Source organism: Odocoileus virginianus, chromosome 9, assembly GCF_023699985.2.
Source record: "Odocoileus virginianus isolate 20LAN1187 ecotype Illinois chromosome 9, Ovbor_1.2, whole genome shotgun sequence".
NCBI lineage: Eukaryota > Metazoa > Chordata > Mammalia > Artiodactyla > Cervidae > Odocoileus > Odocoileus virginianus.
Window position 1 is genome coordinate 69,701,444 of NC_069682.1, and position 20,374 is coordinate 69,721,817.

The 20,374-nt window shown below is 47.2% G+C and overlaps 1 protein-coding gene across 2 annotated transcripts; it reads right to left on the bottom strand.

Moving 5' to 3' along the window:
- Positions 1 to 828: 828 nt before the first annotated feature.
- LOC110133370 (E3 ubiquitin-protein ligase ARIH2-like) lies at positions 829 to 17,806 on the bottom strand. 2 transcript variants are annotated; one of them, XR_011489649.1, is made up of 3 exons: positions 17,058 to 17,806; positions 5,126 to 5,271; positions 829 to 5,046 (listed from the first exon to the last, which is right to left on the bottom strand). XR_011489649.1 is itself a non-coding variant. In XM_070472705.1 (2 exons), the coding sequence occupies exons 1-2, from the start codon at positions 17,304 to 17,306 to the stop codon at positions 5,254 to 5,256; spliced, it is 267 nt and encodes an 88-aa protein (XP_070328806.1). In that variant the 5' UTR covers positions 17,307 to 17,617; the 3' UTR covers positions 5,158 to 5,253. The 2 variants fall into 2 exon arrangements, 1 of the variants encoding a protein (XP_070328806.1); XM_070472705.1 differs by lacking the exon at positions 829 to 5,046 and having other exon boundaries at positions 5,158 to 5,271; positions 17,058 to 17,617.
- Positions 17,807 to 20,374: the final 2,568 nt, after the last annotated feature.

Sequence of the window (20,374 nt, forward strand, 5' to 3'; positions counted from 1 at the left end):
AGGTCTGCCACCTTTCAGAAAGGTATGATTGCCTTTCTGATGCCCGAAATGCCACTTTTGGCAATACCCTCTGTTCAAGCCTTTTTAGCATTTTGCGCGGAAACCTGCCGCCGGGGTTTGCCCTAGCGCAACTTGTGTTGCATAAGTTGCTTTCGTCAATTGAAAAATACAAATTTGCCAGGGGGATGGGGAGGGGGAGGAAATTTAAAAAAACTCCTGCATAAAGTTTAAAAAGACAGGGTGCTTTGAGCTGTTACGATCTGTTACCCGAGTGTGAGGGCGTTTCCCTGGTTCTTTCCTAGGAACAGGTTTTGTTAAGGGGAATAGAGCATGAGGTCTCTGGATTGGCTATGCCCCCTCATTCCCTCTCATCCCCATTCAGCAGGACCAGGCTCCTAGAGCAGCCCTGGAGAGCTGGGTAAACATGGGCATGGCAGCAGGTTGGTTTTGTACCCATTAGGCAGTTTTCCAACGTGGACCTGATTCCTCAGCCCTGCAAAGCCACCGCCAACCCTCCCCCCACCCCATCACATGTGAGTAGGATGTATCTTGCCTCCAAACAAGTCACCTCCCTCAAGGATGTTGGAGGACTCAGGAGGACGCCGTCCATTCTCATCCCCAGCTGGACTAAGTCTTCATCCTAACCTTGGCCTTTGCCACCAGATAACAAGATTACAGAATGTCGTGATACAGAAAGTAATAGCTTCCTTATGGAGCTCAAGACCCGAAGGAAAGCAAGGTCATGACTCTGTTTAGCCAAAAGTGTTACTATCATTTTAGGTTCAAAGTATTCATTAACAAAAGAAACTACTTGCCACACACAATAAGTAATATCAATATTTTATAAAAGACTATTTGACTTAATTTCAGCATCCAGTCATTAAAAGAAATAGAAACAATAGAATAACAGCATGTTCATCAACAAATTGGGCCAACCAACTTCCAGACTTAGTGCTGGCAAGTCCCTCATTAATAGCAATCTGGAGTCACAGTTGGAAAAAGGTGGTGCATCCACCCCCTGGGAGAGACTTCAAACTGCAGTTTCAGGGGTTCTCCCTTATAATCCCAGGCTGCAAACTGATAGCATCATCCATTTGCGTGGAAAAATGCAGCTCTGGTTTTACTTTAACCTTTTTTACAATGCTGTTTGTTTCACCTTTTGAGTCATAGGATTTTGTTAGACCCCAGGGTGATTGGCCAGACCTCCAGGGGCTCAATTGACAGACCCACTCCTTTTCTTATCTTAAGTCCCGCCTGACCTGCTGTGCTTTCAGGCAGGCAAGGAATCTGAGCAGGGTCCAGGCAGGTCAGAAGCAGGTCAGAGGCCTGCTCTCTAACTTCTGAAGCCTGAACAAGACTTCCTCCACTTTAATTTTCCTAACAGACTCCTTGAAACAACATATCAGAATTCTTCCATTGCAAAGACAAAGAAGCCAACCTGGTTTTCTGACTACTAATCGAGAGTTCTTCGCACCAGAACATGCAGTGTGTAGTTATGGCCTCAGCTTTGATGGGACGATTTCTAGGAGCAGTGATGGGGTTCTGGGTCAGGACATTCAAGTAGACCATTGAGAAAAGTGCTGAGGAGAGGAGCCAAGAGGAAAAGAAGAGGGAAAGCACTTTGCATGTGCATCTAACTCAAGACAGGCAGTGTGCGTCTGCTTTGCTGCATCACAGTACCTTAAAGAAGCTGGGCTTGTTCTAGTGTTCCATTGTAGAGAGGAGGAAGCTGAAGCTCTGAGAGGGAAAGTGACTTGTCCGAGGTCATACAGCCTAGAGGATAGAACTGGCATATAGGTGCAGGTCTCTCTGATTCCAAAGCCCCAAGCAATTTAGGTACCATGTGAGGTATGACAAAGCTATGACAAACCTAGACAGCGTTTTAAAGAGCAGAGACATTACTTTGCCAACAAAGGTCTGTATAGTCAAAGCAATGGTTTTCCCAGTAGCCATGTATGGATGTGAGAGTTGGACCATAAAGAAGGCTGAGCACCAAAGAATTGATGCTTTTGAACTGTGGTGTTGGAGATGACTCTTGAGAGTCCCTTGGACTGCAAGGAGATCAAACCTGTCAATCCTAAAGGAAATCAACCCTGAATATTCATTGGAAGGACTGGATGCTGAAGCTGAAGCTCCAATACTTTTGTCACCTGATGAGAAGAACTGACTCATTGGAAAAGACCCTGATGCTGGGAAAGACTGAAGGCAGGAGGAGAAGGGGATGACAGAGGATGAGATGGTTGGATGGCATCACTGACTCAATGAGCATGAGTTTGAGCAAGCTCCAGGAGATGGTGAAGGACAGGGAGGCTGGCGTGCTCCAAAGTTCATGGAGTGTGAAAGAGTCAGACATGACTGAGCAACTGAACTGAACTGATGAAGTACGGCTAGTACTTCATAATGCTTGAGAAACTCAGTGCCAGTGATTGTATTAAGCACTTTACCTATATTTATTTATCATCACAACTACTCTATGAAGTAGTTGCCATCATTATTTCCATTTTAGATATGAGAAAACAGGCACAGGACAATACAGGAATAGAAGTAAGGGTGGAACTGGGATTGAAAATCAGGCAGTCTGGCTCTAACCTCTGTACTTTTTTTTTTGGCAGCACTGCACAGCTTTTGGGATCTAACCCAGGCACCCTGCAGTGGAAGCATGCAGTCCTAACCATCGGGCCACCAGGGAATCCCCTACCTGGTTCTTAGACGATCCTTGAACTCTCTTTTCCTGAGCCAGGTAGTGTAGTTACTATTTTCCTGTTTTACAGAGGAAAAAACTGAAGCCCAGACAGCAAATAACTTGCTCAGGATCAATCACACGGAAAGTTTCCTGGTCTAATGGAGAGAGCTGGGATTCTAGGCCAGACTTCCTGCAGCAAGTAACAATCATATTAGCAAATGTTTACTGAGCACTTACCAAATACCAAGTGCTTCACATGCATTTTATTTATATATATATATTTTTTTTCTTTTGCATTTTAAACTTGTAATCACCACAACCAGAGATCCTCAGTATTCTCAGCTTTCCCAGGTTGCAGAGGAAGACACAGGCTTGGGAGCAGTCAAACGACTCGTCCAAGGTCATGCACTTGGTGGTCAGTAGAGCTGGGGTTCAAAGCCTGGTCTCCTGACTCCCAGCCCAATCCAGGGTTCCTTCCACTGTGCTGGGTGCCCCAGGAGGGGCAGGCGGTCAGCAGGTGAGTGCCCCGGGGCACCTCTCTGCCTTCTCTCTCTCTCATTGCCGTCTATGGGTTTAGTGAAACCTGTTCTTGAAAGATCTATTTATAGCTTAAAACCGTACCACCACTCGGGATAATAAGTCTCTTAAGTTGACTCCCCATGGTATAGTTTAAAGATTCATTTTATTTGTCCCAAATCTTTCTCTGTCAGGATTAGAGGGGGAGAGGAGGAAGTAGGAAAAGGCCCCAGGCCCGGAACACTTAGAAAACAGGCTCTAGTCCAAGTAGTGTTTGCCTGTTGCTGGCAATTCCTGAGACCCAGGCAGCAGGTGACATTTATGCACACAGCTCATCTGATCAGTACAGAGACATGAGGGGTAGGCAGTGCCTAGATTTTCATGTCTTTTAACCTGCCTTGTTTCCTGTGAGCTTCCCAACACTTAGCACAGTTTTCTGTGCTAAGGCATCTACTAGATACTTATTTGTGAAATGATCGAATGAACCTCCGTTTTATGGACAAGGAGACAGAATATCAGAAGTCTGGCTAGGAAAACAAGATGGGAGCCAGACAATTCTAAAGAGGGAATCTGGGACTTCCTTGGTGATCCAGTGGCTGGGACTCCACGCTCCCAATTCAGGGAGCCTAGGTTCAATCCCTGATCAGGGAACTAAACTAGATCCCACATGCTGCAACTAAGAGTTCACATATGACAACTAAAAAGAACCCAGCTAAGACCCAGCCCAGGCCTTCCCTGGTGGCTCAGGGGTAAAGAATCCGCCTGCCAATGGAGGAGACACAGGTTCGATCCCTGATCTGGGAAGGTCCCACAGGCTTCAGAGCCACTAAACCCATGAGCCACAATTATTGAGCCTGTGCTCTAGAACCCGGGAGCTGAATCTACTGAGCCCACGCACCACGACTACTGAAGCCTGCGTGCCCCAGAGCCCGTGTTCCGCAACAAGAGAAGCCACCACAGTGAGAAGCAGCTAGAGAGTAAGCCTTGCTTGCCGCACTGGAGAAAAGCCAGAGATAAATAAATAGAATTTTTAAAAAGAGACCCGGTTCAGTCAAACAGATAAATTTTTGAAAATAAATATTTTTAAAAAGAGGGACTCTGATCTGGAGGATTTAGAAACATAGTTGTTAGAAGGGCTGAAGGAGTGACTAAGGGAAATGGAAAACCTGAGATTAGCAACACAGGAAGGCCATGCCCTCCCCGAGGGCCAGCACTGAAAGACAGGAGCTGGCACACCTAGACCAGGAACTGAGGGCCACCCGGAGGAGAGCTGGGACCTCAGGCCTTTCTAGCAGGTTCTGCAGACATGGAGGAGAGACTCTAGCTTCTGAAGTCATCCCCTCCTTTCCCTCGAGGCTGAGAGAGATGGGATTAGACACTCTCACTTTTCCCTTCATCTTATTCTCTGATCTCTCGCCAAAGCTTCTCGTTGGCTGAACGGAGTCAGAAGCTAATTAGCAAGGGAGCCCAGGAAACATGGTTTGCCATATGAAGTGGAACAGGAGAAGGGCAGAGAATGAATTTGAAATAAACAGAAAAATTGACTAAATAGTCCCATACCTAGGATGAGGCCGTGATGTATGTGTTGTCAGACAACCTCCCTCCCAACAACTCCAAATGATTCTCCTCGGTTCTTCATCTTTCTACTTCCAGCTTAAGTATCACCGACTCCAGGAAGCCTTCCAGGACTCCTTGCCCATAGTTACTATCTCTGTAGTGTCAGTTCTCTTAACACACTCTATGTGTCACTGTCATAACATATATCACAGTGGGAGGTGGTCAGTTACTCACTGCCCTCCTCAGTAGATTGAGCCTCTCAAGGCCAGACCTGAGTCTGGTTTCTTTCTCTGTTGGGAAGAAAAGGGAAAGAAAGTGAAGCAGCTCAGTCATGTCCGACTCTTTGTGACCCCATGGACTGTAACTTACCAGGCTCTTCTGTCCATGGGATTTTGCAGGCAAAAATACTGGAGTGAGCTGCCGTTTCCTTCAGGAGATCTTCCCGACCCAGGGATCGAACCCGGGTCTCCGGCATCGTAGGCAGATGTTTTTACTGTCTAAGCCACCAGGGAAGTCTGTTGGGAAGAAAATGGTTGTCAAATGAGTCAGCTCTCTGTAGGGGAGAAGTGGGATCTGGAGTCAGACCAAACCTAGGCTCCAGATAATCCCAGAACCTACATTTATATGTTGTATGACCTTGGACAGCATTCATTCCCTCTGAGTCTCAGTTTCCTCACCTGTAAACTGAGGACAACATTAGAAACTTGGAGGAAGGAGTAAGAGGTAGACTCCATGGCAGCCCAGTGAAGCTCAGGCTCTGGGATCAGACTGTCTATAGTCAGCCCCCATCTCCTCTCTTTTTAAAAAATTAATTTATTTTTAATTGGGGGATAATTGCTTTACAATATCGCGTTGGTTTCTGCCATACATCAGCATGAATCAGCCGTAGATATACATCTGTCCTCTCCCTCGCGAACTCCCCTCCCACTTCCCACCACATCCCACCCCCTAGGTGGTCACAGCACCGGGCTGAGCTCTGTGTATCATACAGCCAGTTCCCACCAGGTATCTGTTTCACGTATGGCGATGTATATCCCCTGCTCTTCTTTATGTTGCTTAACTTTCCACATCTCTGTTCCCTCACTTTTAAGTTAGAGATGATGTTCATACTTGAGGTGGAATCTCTGAGGATCACATGAAGCTGTGAGTGGGAAGAGTGTGGGTGCTCAGGAAGTGGGCACAGTAGCATCAGGGTTGGTCCATAGCCCCGGGGACTGAACACTGATGAGGTAGGTTCTCAGTGATACACTTCAAACAGGGCTCTTGTCTTGTGAACCACTGCTGCCCCATTACCAAGAACAGTTTCTGGGAACCTTCCCTGGTGGTCCAGTGGTTAAGACTCTGTCTTGCAATGCAGGGTACGTAGGTTCAATCCCTGGTCAGGGAACTAAGATCCCACCTGCTGTGGGGCAATCCCTCACACCACAATGAAAGATCCTTGCAAGAGGCAGTGAAGATCCCACATGCTGCAACTAAGACCCAATACACCCAAATAAATCAATAAAGTTTTTTTTTTTAAAGAAGATTCCTGGCACATGTGTGTGTGTTGCTTCAGTTATGTCCAACTCTTTGCGACTGGAAGCTCCTCTGTCCATGGGATTCTCCAGGCAAGAATTCTGAAGTGGGCTGCCATGCCCTCCTCCAGGGGATCTTCCCGACCCAGGGATCAAACCCCAAACCCGAGTATCTTATGACTCTCACATTGGCAGGTGGATTCTTCACCACCAGCGCTACCTGGGAAGTCCTACCTGGCACATAGTAGGTGCTCAGTCCATCTCTGATGGACCACTGAACAGTGGCTGAGTTACATATGGTGATGTTATTCTGACTGTGAACCAGCGCCCCAGGAAACACAAAGGATGTGGCTTCTACACCAGCCCAACCCTGGCTCGAAGACATCTTGGAAGAGGTGGGGACTCTGGGCCTGTGAGGAGGGGACATAAGCAGCAGGGGACAAAGGTCTAGAGCAAAGGGATCTAATATTTCTTGTGCACCTACTGTGTACCAGGTGCTGTACACTATTGCATTTCATCCTGACAGGAGTCTGCAAAGCACTGACCGTTACCCCATTTTAGAGGTGATGAAATAGGAATGCAGGGAGGTGATGAAACTCCCCCAAGGTCATGTAGAAAGGAAGGGACACAGTGGGATTAGAACCCTGGACTATCTGACTCCAAACTCCAGTCCCTTCTACGGTACCAGCTGCCTCCCAGAGGGCAAGGGGATGGAATCTGAGCCCCTAGCCCTACAGGAAGCCCAGGAGCCAATGCTGAGGCCAGGCTCAGGCTGAGTGACAGCTTAAGAGCACAGCTTTGACAGCTGTGCTGAGGCTGGCTGGAAGCAAGTGGTGCCAGACTCAGGTGCCTGGGAAGAAGAACTGTGATTATAAAGACAAGAGCTGTCCAGGGGCTGCGGCAGGGGAGCCACAGAGGTGCTAGGCCCTTGAATAGAATACCCTTGGGTCCCACCTCCCAACAGAAAAGGCTCCGTACTGACTCTGTGACCTTGAGCAAGTCACTTAGCTGTCTTAGTTCAGCATCCTCATTTGTCACACAGGGTCACCACACCTGCTGGCTTGCCACAGAACTACACAAGACAATGCAAAGAGACAGAACTGGGGCAAGTCCAGGCCAGGGCTCCAGTGCTAATTAGTTGTGTGATGTGAGGCAAGTCGCTTCACTTCCTGAGCCTCAGTGTCCCCAGCTGTATAATGGGCATAGTACATGCCTCCCCAGATTGCCATGCATGTGTGCTAAGTTGCTTCAGTCGTGTCCGACTCTTTGCAACCCCATTGGACTGTAGCCCGCTAGGCTCCTCTGTCCATGGGATTCTCCAGGAAAGAATACTGGAGTGGGGTTGCCATGTCCTCCTCCAGGGGAATCTTCCCAACCCAGGGATCGAACCTGCATCTCTTATGTCTCCTGCATTGCAGGCAGGTTCTTTACCACTAGCACCACCTGGGAAGCCCACCGCCCCCCACCCCCCACCCCGTTGCCATGACAATGTAGCAATAAGGTACTGTGCTGTAGACTACAGCTGCCTGTGTTCAAATAACACTCCACCAACGGGTAAGTTGTGAGCCTTCAGGCAAGTTGCTTGATTTCTCCATGCCTCAGTTTCCTTCTCTGTAAAGTGGAGGTGAATATAAGTGCACTCACTGCATGGAGTTGTGATGGTTAAAGGATATAATCAACGGACAGAACACAGAGCAGCTGCTGATACACGTAAGCTCTGTGTCACCGTGAGAAACCATCAGCTTTGATTCGGCGTAAGGAGTAAGGAGTAAGGAGTCCTTGAGAATCCCAGGGGTGGGGGAGCCTGATGGGCTTCCGTCTATGGGGTCACACAGAGTCGGACACGACTGAAGCGATTTAGCAGCAGCAGCAGCAGCTGCATGTCAGGCACCACTTTAATCCTCAAAGCAATGCTATGAGGTAGGTGACATTCCTGTCCCATTTTATTCACGAGGAATCTCAGAGCTATTCAGAGGTCCAATGACTTGCCAGAGGTCACACAGAGATCAGAGGATAAACCAGGGTTTGAGCCCCACAGATACTCAAAGGCACTGCTTTATCGCTAATAAAGACTCCACGAAAGGGAGCTATTAGAATGTCTGTTTTATGTGTGAACGTTTCTGGAAAGCAAAGCGATGGCTGTTATAAGCGGTGTTGGCCCTAAATGAGCGCTAGAGGTTGGGGGGAAAGGCTGGGGAAGGGGCGGGGGCGGGGAGCACGGAGGGCTGGGGAGCCGGTTGGCGCAGCTTGCGCTCATTTCCAGCAGGGGGCGCCCGCTGTCTCCCTCTCGGCTCCCAGACCAGACCCAGGCCCTTGGGCTGGTTGGTGGCTTGTGCGGCAGCCGGTCCAGGCCGACCTTGGGACCACAAAGAAGGGCAGCAGGTGACAGTGTAGCCTGTGCAAAGCCAGGGACATGCCGAGAGTGGCTTGCCTCCCCCTGGTCCCCAAACCGGACTGCCAAGCGGCGACGCCTAGAGCTTCTGAAAGATGCTTTAGCCCATGAAGCAGCTCTCCTCTGTCAGAATCTTCTCCATTAGGGGCCAGGGGTCTGAAACTTTTAAAACTTCAAAGAAATACTGTGTGAGAGTGAAAATAAACTGGAGCTATAGATATTAACACAGATAACGCTCAAAAATGTAATGTTGAGTAGCAAAGCAAGTTGCCAAAGGCACAGAGGTTAATGAGTTAGACAGGTGAGCCCAAGGCAAGAATACTAATCCCCATTTGCATCCCACCTCACCTCCTCTTTTGTATGTGGGCACGCTGGCTCCGGTTCAGCTCCATTTACTTCCTACCCCATCCCTCCCCAACAGCCGGTTCTTGGTCACACTGGCCTGGGGTACCCTCCTAGGTAGATGGCCCACCCTCAGGAGACTGGACCTTGGAAAGAGTCCTGCACCGGCTCTGGAGGCAGGCGCCTTGCGGTTGGGCTGGAAGTTCTGGGGTCCCCAGTACCCTTAGTGCGACCTCGAAGAGGCTCACAGGCCTCAGGTGTGCATATTCCCTTGGACTCCTTGCCCCATGGAAAGAAGCAGAGACAGAGAAGGGTCGGAAGGAGACCCCTTCTCTAAAGCTGGGGACCAAGACTGGACTTGCTGGGTCTAACAGCCACACTACATAAATTCACACTTTTTATATAAAGGAAAGACATGCAAAACAAGATGTTGCTTATTGGTAGATATGGAAGTTATAAAAGATTTTTTTAATGGAATAAAAACATGTATGTCTGATATTATCAAACTTAGAATGGTGTTATCTCTAAGGGAGGGAGGAGGGGAGTGGATCATAGAAAGGTACACGGAGGTCTTCAAATTGCATCCATCATGTTAAATTACTTAATCTAGGTGGTGGGAACCTGAGTTTGTTTCATTATTTTCTATAATCTGCCTATGCCTCAACGATTTCATAATTTAAAAATTAACCTTAAAAAAGTAATATATATAATAATTAACCTATGTTCATTGTTAAAAAAAAATTTGAGAAGTACAAAAAGATGAAGTTTAGGTAGAAATCGCTCTCCATGTCAACCCATCTCAGTGTGACTTCCTGTAACCACTGTCGTCGGGTCCTTTTGTACCATCCAGAAATGTTTTAAGAATCTGCACAGAGATTTCCCTGGTGGTCCAGTGCTTAAGACTCTAAACTTCCACTGCAGGAGGTATGGGTTCAATCCTTGGTCAGGGAACTAAGATCCTACATGCTGCATGGTGCAAAAAAATAATAATAATAAATAAGAAATAAAGGCTCTGCACACACTGTGTATATAATACTCATTGTAGACATTGCTCCCCTGTCCCAACACACACAGTAGTTCTTGTCTTGAATAGTTTTCCATAAGCACACATAGGCATATCTCATTCTTTTTTAATGACTGGGTAGGATTCCACTTTATCAATATACCATGTATAATCAGTTTCCTAGTAATGGGTACTTCTGTTCCTTGTTTGCTATTATAAGCAGTTTGGCAATAAATATCTTTGACCCTATATTTGCTTTGAGTTGCAAAATACAATGTATACATGTGTAAAGTACAATGAATACATGAGTAAGTATACTTGTAAGAAAAAAATCTTAGCCGTAAAATTACTGAGTCAAAAGTTACGTGCATTTAAATTATTTCCAAATTACATTCTCAAAAGCTCCCATTCTATTTACATTCTTAGCATTGATATAAGATGTTGTCTGTTGCTCCATGCCCCTATTGATTTGTAGGTACTCTTTGTATATGAATTCTCTGTCTCCTCTTTGTGTTGCAAATTTTTTCCCATTCAAGCATTTGGGTTTTTTTTTTTTTTAGTTGAATTTAAAAATTATATTCTTATTTCTCTTTATGGAGGTAAAATTCACATAAAATGAATCATCATAAAGTTTGCAATTCAGTAGCATTTCATACATTCATAACATTGTGCAACCACCATATCTATCTAGTTTCAAAACATTTTTTTATCACCTCAAAAGAAAATCTGATATTCATTAAGCAATCTAGCTCCATTCTCCCCTCCCACTAGGGCCATTTTGAGTTTTGGCTATTTATTTTTCTATATTAAAATTCATTAATCTTTTTTGTTTCTGACCACACCATATGGCTTGCAGGACCTTAGTTTCCCAACCAGGGATCAAATCCTTGCCCCCTTGTAGTGGAAGGTCAGATTCCTAACCACTGAACCACCAGCGAATACCCAAAATGTATTAGTTTTTCCATAACAGTTTTGTGATTTTCTCTCATGCATAGAAATAAATGCTTTCCCCACTAGAAGATTATTAAAAAGCAAATAATTAAAAAATTACCGCCAATGGTTAGTGAAATCTGAGGACCTGGAAACCACTATTCTGAACCACCTGCTTTAGTGTGAGTTCCCTGAGAGCAAGGGTCTCCCCTGGTCCCCTTCTCTAGCACCGAGCATGAAGTTAGAGAATAAATATTCAGCAAATGTTTGTTAAAGGCAATTCCTACCTCAAGATTATAAAAAGGAAATGTCTCACATTCTCTTGCAGTCCTTTTAGAGTGTTTTTTTCTTAATTAAAATTTTTATCCATCTGGAATTTATTTTGGTGATTGGAAGGAGGTAGAGATACAGCTTTATTTTTTTCCCAAATGGCTAGCCAGTTGAACCAACACCATATTGAATAATCTGTCTTCCTCCACTAATTTGAAATGCCACCTTTAGCAGATACTACGTTCCCACATGTCTTCAGCTCTATTTCTGGCCTCCCTCTCCCATCCCGGTGACCTCTCTGTCTGGGATGCTGTCTTTCAAAGCTCCCTAGGTGATTCGGGTACAACCCATCTGCAGCTGGGGCTTATTTGCCATGAGATATGTTTTCAGATTCTTAGTAAAATGAAGGGAAAACGTGTCATTAAGTTAAATGTTATTTGATGGGCCCATCTTCTATTTTGAGATTATGCCTTTATGAAACTGTTTCTTTAACATTTTTCTAACAAACGAATGCCTAGGAAATTCCCTGGTGGTCCAGTGGTTAGGTCTTTGCAATCCCACTGCAGGGGCACAGTAGAGAGTCATCCTGGTTTCTTTGTTTTTAAGTACATTTGAAAGGAGTTTAATGTACATAGAGAAACTACACATAAATCTTAAGTGTACAGCTTGATGAGTTCCCTTTAAGTAAAACACACCTCTGTGTGTGCCTTAGGGCTGCTGTGACAAATGACCACAAACCTAGTGGCTTAAAACAACAGAAATTTATTCTCTCAGTTCTGGTGGCTGGAAGTCTGAGATCAAGGTGCTCCCAGGCAGCGCTTAGCTCTGAGGGCTCCAGGGGAGGATCCTTCCTTTTGCCTCTTCCAGCTTCTGGTGGTTCCAAGAGTTATCAGCTCTGGCAGCATTGCTCTGATCCCTCCGCCTCTACCTTCATGTGGCCTTCTTACCTGGGTCTCTGGTTCCAAAATTTCCCTCTGCCTTTCTCTCACAAGGACAGCAGTCATTGGATTTAGTGCCCACTCTGATCCAGAATGATCTCATTTCTAACTCCCTCACTTAGTTAACCTGCAAAGACCTTTCCAAATAAGGTTTCATTTACAGATGCCAGAATACTGGAGTGGGTAGCCTTCCCTTCTCCAGGGGATCTTCCCAACCCAGGAATCGAACTGGGGTCTCCTGCATTGCAGGAGAATTCTTTACCGTCTGGGCCATCACGGAAGCCCCACAGGTGCCAGGAGGACGTATCTCTTTGGCAGGGGGTGGGGGTGATGGAGGGGGATGAGGAACAAGGCAACCCACTCTACCATCATGTAACCAACATCCCATATCAAGAACTAGAACATCAGCACAGCCCCCCAACACCCATCATCTCTGCCTGGCAGGCGGGTAAACCGCCATCATGACTTATTTTCCCCTCAACTTTTTATTTTGAAAAACTTTCAAGCTTTCAGAAAAGTTACAGGAATAGTACATGAACAATTCTCTAAGCTTCGGCTAGATTCACACATTCAACTGTTAACACATCAACACACTTGTTTTCCCTTTGTCTCTCTCTCTCTCTCTCTATATATATATATATATATACATACATATATATATATATACATATTTATATAATACATTTTTTCTGAGCCACAAGGAAGTTAGTTGCAGATGTCATCATAGTTTATCCTTAAATCCTCCACTCCCTAATCTCCAAAAAACAAGGGCAGTCTCCTACCCGAAGTGAAGTGAAGTGTTAGTTGCCCAGTCATATCTGACTCTTTGGGACCCCATGGACTGCAGCCCACCAGGCTCCTCTGTCCATGGAATTCTCCGGGCAAGAATACTGGAGAGGGTTGCCATCTCCTTCTCCAGGGGATCTTCCTGACCCAGTGATTGAACCTGTCTCCTGCATTGCAGGCAGATTCTTTACCATCTGAGCCACCAGGGAAGCCCAGTCTCCTACATACAACTATCCAATATGTAATCTATTTTCAAATTTTTCCAGTTGTCCCATGAATATCCCTTAATGTAGATTTTTTTTATTTTTATTTTTTGCTTATTTGGCTGCACTGGGTCTTCGATCTTCATTGCCATACACAGGATCTTTGTGGCCTACAAATTCTTAGTCGCAGCATGCAGGATCTAGTCCCTCCAGTCAGGATCGAATCTGGGCCCCCTGCATTGGGAGCAGAGAGTCCAACCACTAGGCCGCCAGGGAAGTCCATTTAATGTGGGCTTTTTTTAAATTGAGAATCCAATCGAGAGTTTCACATCACTCTTAGCATTCATGTTCTGTTTTTAAAATCATTGTTATTGCTTTTGTAATTTTCTGGCAAGACGGAGAGTTGGCAATTTTATGTCAATTCCCAAACACTTTGGGAAAAGTACTGGTCCTGGGAGTCCCTGCTCTTGGCCAGCAGACAGTCCAAAGGACATTTGTGGTGATGATCTATAGTTTGTGCTGTTCAGTATGATTGCAATCAGCCACGTGTGGCTTTTGAGCATCAGAAATGTGGCTAATGAAACCAGGGAATGGATTTTCAAATTTTATTTAATTTTTATTAAAACAGCCACATGAGCCCTACGGCCATCAGTTCGGAAGGCTTGGTTCTAGACCAACTTGAGCGCAAAGTTCAGGCAGACTGTGGTCTGAATTCTCTTGTCCATCCCCATGGAGGTGCTGAATGATGGGAGGAGGGGAGAGGGAGGGGCCCTGAGGTCTAAGGTGGTCTTCCCATCTTGCCGGCCCAGCATCCTCATGTCATTCCTTCCTCAGTGCTCCATGCATATTTACTGAGGACCTACTATGTGCTAGGTCTGAGAATAAGGTTTGAACAGTCTCTGATGTGGTTTTGTCAGAAAGTGAAAGTGTTAGTCAGGCAGTCATGTCCAACTTTTTGTGACCCCAAGGACTGTAACCCACCAGGCTCCTCTGTCCCTGGAATTCTCCAGGCAAGAATACTGGAGAGGGTTGCCATTTCCTTCTCCAGGGGATCTTCCCAACCCAGGGATTGAACCTGGGTCTCCCACATGGCAGGCAGACTCTTTACCGACTGAGCCATCAGGAAAGAATTGGTTTTGTCAGAATGGATGATAAATGTCTGGGGACATGTTTGTCTCACACACATTTGCCTCTTCCTGAGGTCAGGGGCCTGGCTTGGCTCAGTGTCCAGTTAAATAGTTTTTGGAATGAATGAATGAACGGGATGAATGAAAGTGGAGGATAGAGGTTGGGGGTTAGAGGCTTCCAGATCTCATCTGAGAGGCCTGGACAGGATGGACAGGAGAGATAATGCTGTTTATCGAGAAAGGGCTGGCTCAGCTCAGGAGACCGTACTTCCTGTCCAGGTGCTGGCCCTGACTTGCTCTGTATTCTTGGCAAAACTCTTCCCTCCTCCAGGCCTCAGTTTTCTCAGCAGTAAAAAAGAGGTGGTTGGGCTAAGATGAGAGCTCAGGGCTCCTCTTGGAGTCAAGGTCAGGATCAGCAGAGATGGGGAACTGCCCAGCACTTCCTCTTAATCTTTGGTTAGGCTGTGGTGTCCTTGAAATTAGTTCCTTGAAAGGGTTCAGGGGCTTTAAAAGTTGGGGAACCCCTGAGCCAGAAGAGGCTCCCAGAGTTTGTAAGGTCAGACTCAGGACAGCCTGAGTGGGGTTTTGGGGAAACTCCCAGGCTCTCTGTTCTGGGGCTGCACCTGCCGGAAGGTGTGCTTGCCAGGACCTTTCCTCTGAGATGACGATACAGCCTCTGCAAAGCGTGGGGGTGCGGTTTGGGAAGTGAGCCTTGAATCGGGGGGTAAAAGGGGAGGGGTGTGTACATCTCACCCACACAGGGACTGAAGAACTGGAGCCTCAGGGTTTGTGCAACTTGCCTCGCCCACCCATGGGTGACTCAGGCTGAAACTGGATGCTGTGTAAGGCACACACTCTGTCTAAGCCTCCTTGGACAGTATCTAGAGAGTTCTTAATTGTCTTCCACCAATGCTGCCACTCTGACAGGTGGGCCCAAACTGGAGGTTGTCAAAGCTGCAAAACCCTGCTCCTTTTTCACATGGCAAACTCCTATTCACTCCTCAAAACCCAGCTTGGGTATTGTTCCTGCTGAAGACTTCCTGACCTCTGTCCTCTCTCCCATACTGTTAATCACACTGTTTTCCAATGTGCACACTCTGGGCCCAGACTGCCTGGCTTTGAATCTCTACTCTGCCACCTAATAGCTGTGATATCTTAGAAAAGTTACTTAACTTTTCTGTGTCTCTATTTCTTCCTCTGTGAAATGGGAAAAATAATAGTACTCACCACATTGTATAGTCATAGGATTAAATTAATTCATACATAGACATATTTAGGAAAGTACCTGAGCTCAATAAAAAGCTGACCACTATTACTGTTTTTTTTTTAATGTTTAAGAAATACCTGTGAATATAGTGAACACAGCAAATAAGGGTCCTGCCCTCATAATGATCTCAGCCTGTGGGGAGAGATAGATGAATAAACAGGAAATTCACTCTGAATTATGAAAAAAGCCACAATAAGGGAAGTGGTGAGTTGAGGGGAATCATGGGAGCATGGAAGGGCCCCCCTTCCCGGGTCTGGCTGGTCAGCAGCAATTTTTTTTGGAAGAAATGACATCTCAGCTGAAATCTAAAGGATGAATAAGAGTTGCCCAGCATAGGGGGAGGGTAGAGAGGGGAGATGTGGGAAGGGTTTGAGGTGGGGGGCGAGTGGAAAGTGCAAACACGCAGAAGCCAGAGGATGAGTTTGGAGGGATAGAGCAATAGAGTGGGTGGGCGGGCGCCCTTGGCTTGTACTTGTTGAATTATTGAATGCAGGTCTTTGTGACTGGTCTCCATCCTGGTTTGTGAGCTCCTTCAGAACAAAGCTCATGTCCTCTTTCATTCCATCTGCCCGACTCCCAGCACCCAGCCTGGCACTCAGCAGGGCTTCCATAAATGTTTGCCAAATGGAAATGAGAGATGAGAACCTTGCCTTTCCCATCAGGGAGCCACCTCCGGCAACCTTTTCCTTTGTTTATACTTGTGAGTTAGGCATTCTTAATAGCTGTGCAGAGTCAAGTTCATTTGTGTGTTCAGAATTGTCATCTGCTGTACACCCCAGACTCCTGTGAGTAGGATGCTTGTGTCAGGACAAAGTCAAGTTTCTGACCCAACAAGGGGACCACAGCCCCCACTCCTATGAGGCTCTCTCCCTACACCTTTGGTGTCTGTAAGCTATCAAGCTTCAGTGTGAATACAGATGGCCTGGGGTCCATGCAGGTGATGCAGATTCTGACTCAGCAGGTCTGGGGCTCAGCCTGAGAGTCTGCATTTCTTTTTTTTTTTTTTTACAAGCTATGAGAACTTACTTTATTCTTGGTTACTGGTAAAATCTCTTTCAACATTGGACAGTAGTCTCCAGTATATGAAACAAATGAACTCATTAGCCTAGAAGCACCAATTATTCACAGCAAATCGGGAGATCTAGGAGCTTCTCTTAAGAGATTTATCAGTCGCCCACACACTGTTGGGTGATTCTGATGCTTATCCTATGTCACCTCATAAAATTTCATAAGACTTTCTGAAACAACTGTTAATCTACACAGCTCTGCTTCTGTGTATTTCTCATCTACTTCCCCTAAATCCACTCCACCCTGCCTTTCTAATTCCTAGTAGTCTGAGAAGCTGAGGTCCTCTGATATGCACCTAGAAGACAAAGCAAATACCTCAGATGTGTCCAGAGGATGTAACACATAATTCAGTTTGGCTTCAAGCTACAGGCCATTTAACCAGTCCTGAGGAGACTTTAGCAACAGCTCATATTTAGATTTAATTTCAGGGATTACACTTGGGAGTTGACAAAACTGCTCACCTTTAGGACAGAAGCTAAGCTGGTCATGTGCTCATTGAGGGCACCCTCGGACTCTTTGTAGGTCAAGCAGGTGAACTGGTATTCCTCAGGATCGAAGGAGTCGGCCCCCTGCTGCTCCACATCGCTGGCCACTCCCACGTAATAGTCCTCTATGTCACCAGGGTCCTCGTCCTCTTCCTCCTCCTCACAATTTGGGTCATAGTCCTCTTCATTGCTGTCAGACCCCTGGCTATTCATGTCCACAGACATCTTAACATCCAGTCAAGTTGCAGATCAGGAAAGCAGTTTTTTTCCCTCCCCCCAAACTTCACCACTTTTTCAAACTCATTAGTGTTTTTGTCTTCTGTAATTCTTGAAGATCTTGCAGGAAGATGTCACCTAAATAGTCATTCATATAATTTCATTCATATAATTTCCATCGGGAGCCGCGGCCCCGCGGCCGCTGAACCCGGGCGGGCCAGACCGGGTCGGCCAGGCCAGAAGAACCGGACCCAGGCGCGGCGGCGGCGGAGGCGGCGGGCCAACGCCGGTCAAGGCCCGCGCTGCTTCCTCCGGCGGAGCCGTCGCCGCAGCTCCCGAGTCTGCATTTCTGACAAGCTCCCAGGTGATGCAGATGCTGTAGGTCCATGAATTATACTTTGAATAGCATGATGCTAGACAACAACTCGGAGAAGGCAATGGCAGCCCACTCCAGTACTCTTGCCTGGAAAATCCCATGGACGGAGGAGCCTGGTAGGCTGCAGTCCATGGAGTCGCTGAGAGTCAGACACTACTGAGCGACTTCACTTTCACTTTTATGCATTGGAGAAGGTAATGGCAACCTACCCCAGTGTTCTTGCCTGGAGAATCCCAGGGACAGGGGAGCCTGGTGGGTGCTGTCTCTGGGGTCACACAGAGTCGGACACAACTGAAGCAACTTAGCAGCAGCAGCAGCAGACAACAGCTGGGGCTTCCCAGGTGGCTTAGTGGTAAAGAATCCACCTGCCCAGCAGAAGAGGTGTGCACATGGATGCACAGAGGGAAGACCATAAGAAGACCCAGGGAGAAGATGACCATTTACAAGCCAGAGACCTCAGAAAAAACCAACCCTGTCAACACCTTGATCTTGAACTTCCAGCCTCCGGGACTGTGAGAAAATAAATCTCTGTTGTTTAAGACCCCAGTCTGTGCTACTTTGTTTTGGCAGCCCTAGCAGACTGATTGATACAGAAGGAATGGATTTAAGAGGATTACACAGGTTGTCAACTGTTTGGATGACATGGGAGTGGGAGAGCACATAGGATTACAAGCAGATGGTTTAGAAATTGGGATGCTCAGGGCAGAGAGAGTGCCGTGGATAGAAGCAGGAGGGGGAGCCTGGTTTCTGGAGCCTCCCAGCAGTAATGGGAGGCCAGACTAGGAAAGTGAGCTGGAGGTAAAGGGAGCTGGTCCGCTGTGGGCAGGGATAGCCATGGGGAACTCTCAGGGCCGCTGGGCCGGCAATAGCACCTGCACTCAGCAGATTCCTTCTCTGCCTCAGCTGGGGCCTAAGAATGACTGTCCATTATCGGGTAACCAAATAAAGACATAACTCCCACCACCATGTAATGAGCTCACTGTTGCTGTTTAGTCACTAAGTCATGTCTGACTCTTTGAGACCCCATGGACTGTAGCCCACCAGGCTCCTCTGTCCATGGGATTCTCCAGGCAAGAACACTGGAGTGAATCATTCCCTTCTCCAGGGGATCTTCCCAACCTAATGATCCAGCTCGCTTCTCCTGCACTGGAAGGCAGATTCTTTTTTTTTTCTAATCCCTAAGTCTCCTGTCTCCATAGAGGGATGCTAGAGAAGGATACTGGGTCAGGTTTGCTGGAAGGCAGATTCTTTACTACTGAGCCACCAGGGAAGCCCCCAATGAGCTTACTACTCCCATTCTAAAGATGATGAAACTGAGGCTCAGAGAGGGAAGGTCATTTACACCCAATTCAAGTCCAGGGCTGTCAGATTCCAGCCCCTTCCACTGCACCAGTTGTCACATGGCAGGCTTTTCATGGAGCGTGTGGTTGGAGCTGGAAGAGCCTTGGTGGTGGTCTCCAAGCCAGGTCCCTTCTGAGGCCAGGAAGGAGTCTCATCAGTCCTCTGAAAAGCGGAGCTCTCTCGCCCTGTCTTCTGGGCTCCCTGTCTTTTCCCGCTGGAGAAATCCCGCATCTCCTCTCCTCGGGGGCTAGGCTATGGTTCCAGACCTCAGGAGGCTTCCAACACTTGCTCTCCGCCGGCCCTCCCGCTGCATCCGCGCCGAGCCGGGGCCATCTTCCCGCATCCCTGCGCCCGAGTTTCAGGCTTATCCAAGTCCCAGCGCTGCGTGAGGCTCGGACACATCTCGGCGGGCTTTGTGAATACATTAGTTTTATTTTCCCCTAAAAGGCCACGGGAGGGTGGGGCAGGGGGAAGAGGGGTGGAGCACTGGAGGTCGATATGCAAATACATGCAGATCGCATCCAAATAAAGGTGTCCCGGGATTAATGGGATTCTAAGGCATTCAGCCGGCCCAGGGCCCTGCTGCGGAGCAGCCAGAAAACGGCTCTCTCGGGAGGGCTTCTCGGGCTCCGTTTCAGAGCGTGTGCTTTGAAGCAACGTCTCCGCAGCACAGGGGAAGGAAGAGCTGCGGAAATAGGTTCTGGATACTTCCTGGCAAAATGTTCTCCATTGCTTCAACGATGTTGGGGGTGGGCCAGGGGTGGGGAGGGGTGGAATCTCTGAGCCTCTCTCAGTTACCACAGCCTGCGGGGGTCACTGATTTAGAAACCTGGGGAGCTTGCTAACATCCAATTCCGGGCCCCACTGATTACTGAATCAGAGTCTCTTAAGAATCTGTTTTCGGTGGTTTTTTTTTTTAAGTCCTCAGCCTTGGGAAATACTGATGCAAACTACAGGCTCTTAATCCGGAGTCTCTTACAGGTTTCAGGGGCTCTGTAGGGGTTGCTCTAATTCCTAGCTGCATATGAGAATCATGGAGGGCTTTAAAAAAAAAATCCCAGTGCCCAGGCCGAACCCCAGACCAATTAAGTCAGAATCTCTGGAGGTGAAACCCAAGCATCGCTGTTCAAAAGAAAATCCCGAGAGACTCCAATGTGCAGCCAAATTTAAGAAGCACTGCTGAATGGATATTCTCAGGAGACATTTGTTACACCTGTGTTCTCTTCGGGGCTAAATTTAGCTCCAGGGCCTCTGCCCTGGTGGTAAAGAAGGAGCCTCTCCTTCTAGGAAGGGGACTGTAGTTAGGGCTGATGTTCAGCAGGTAAGCACCTGTTAAAATATTGAAATATTTCCCTACCTG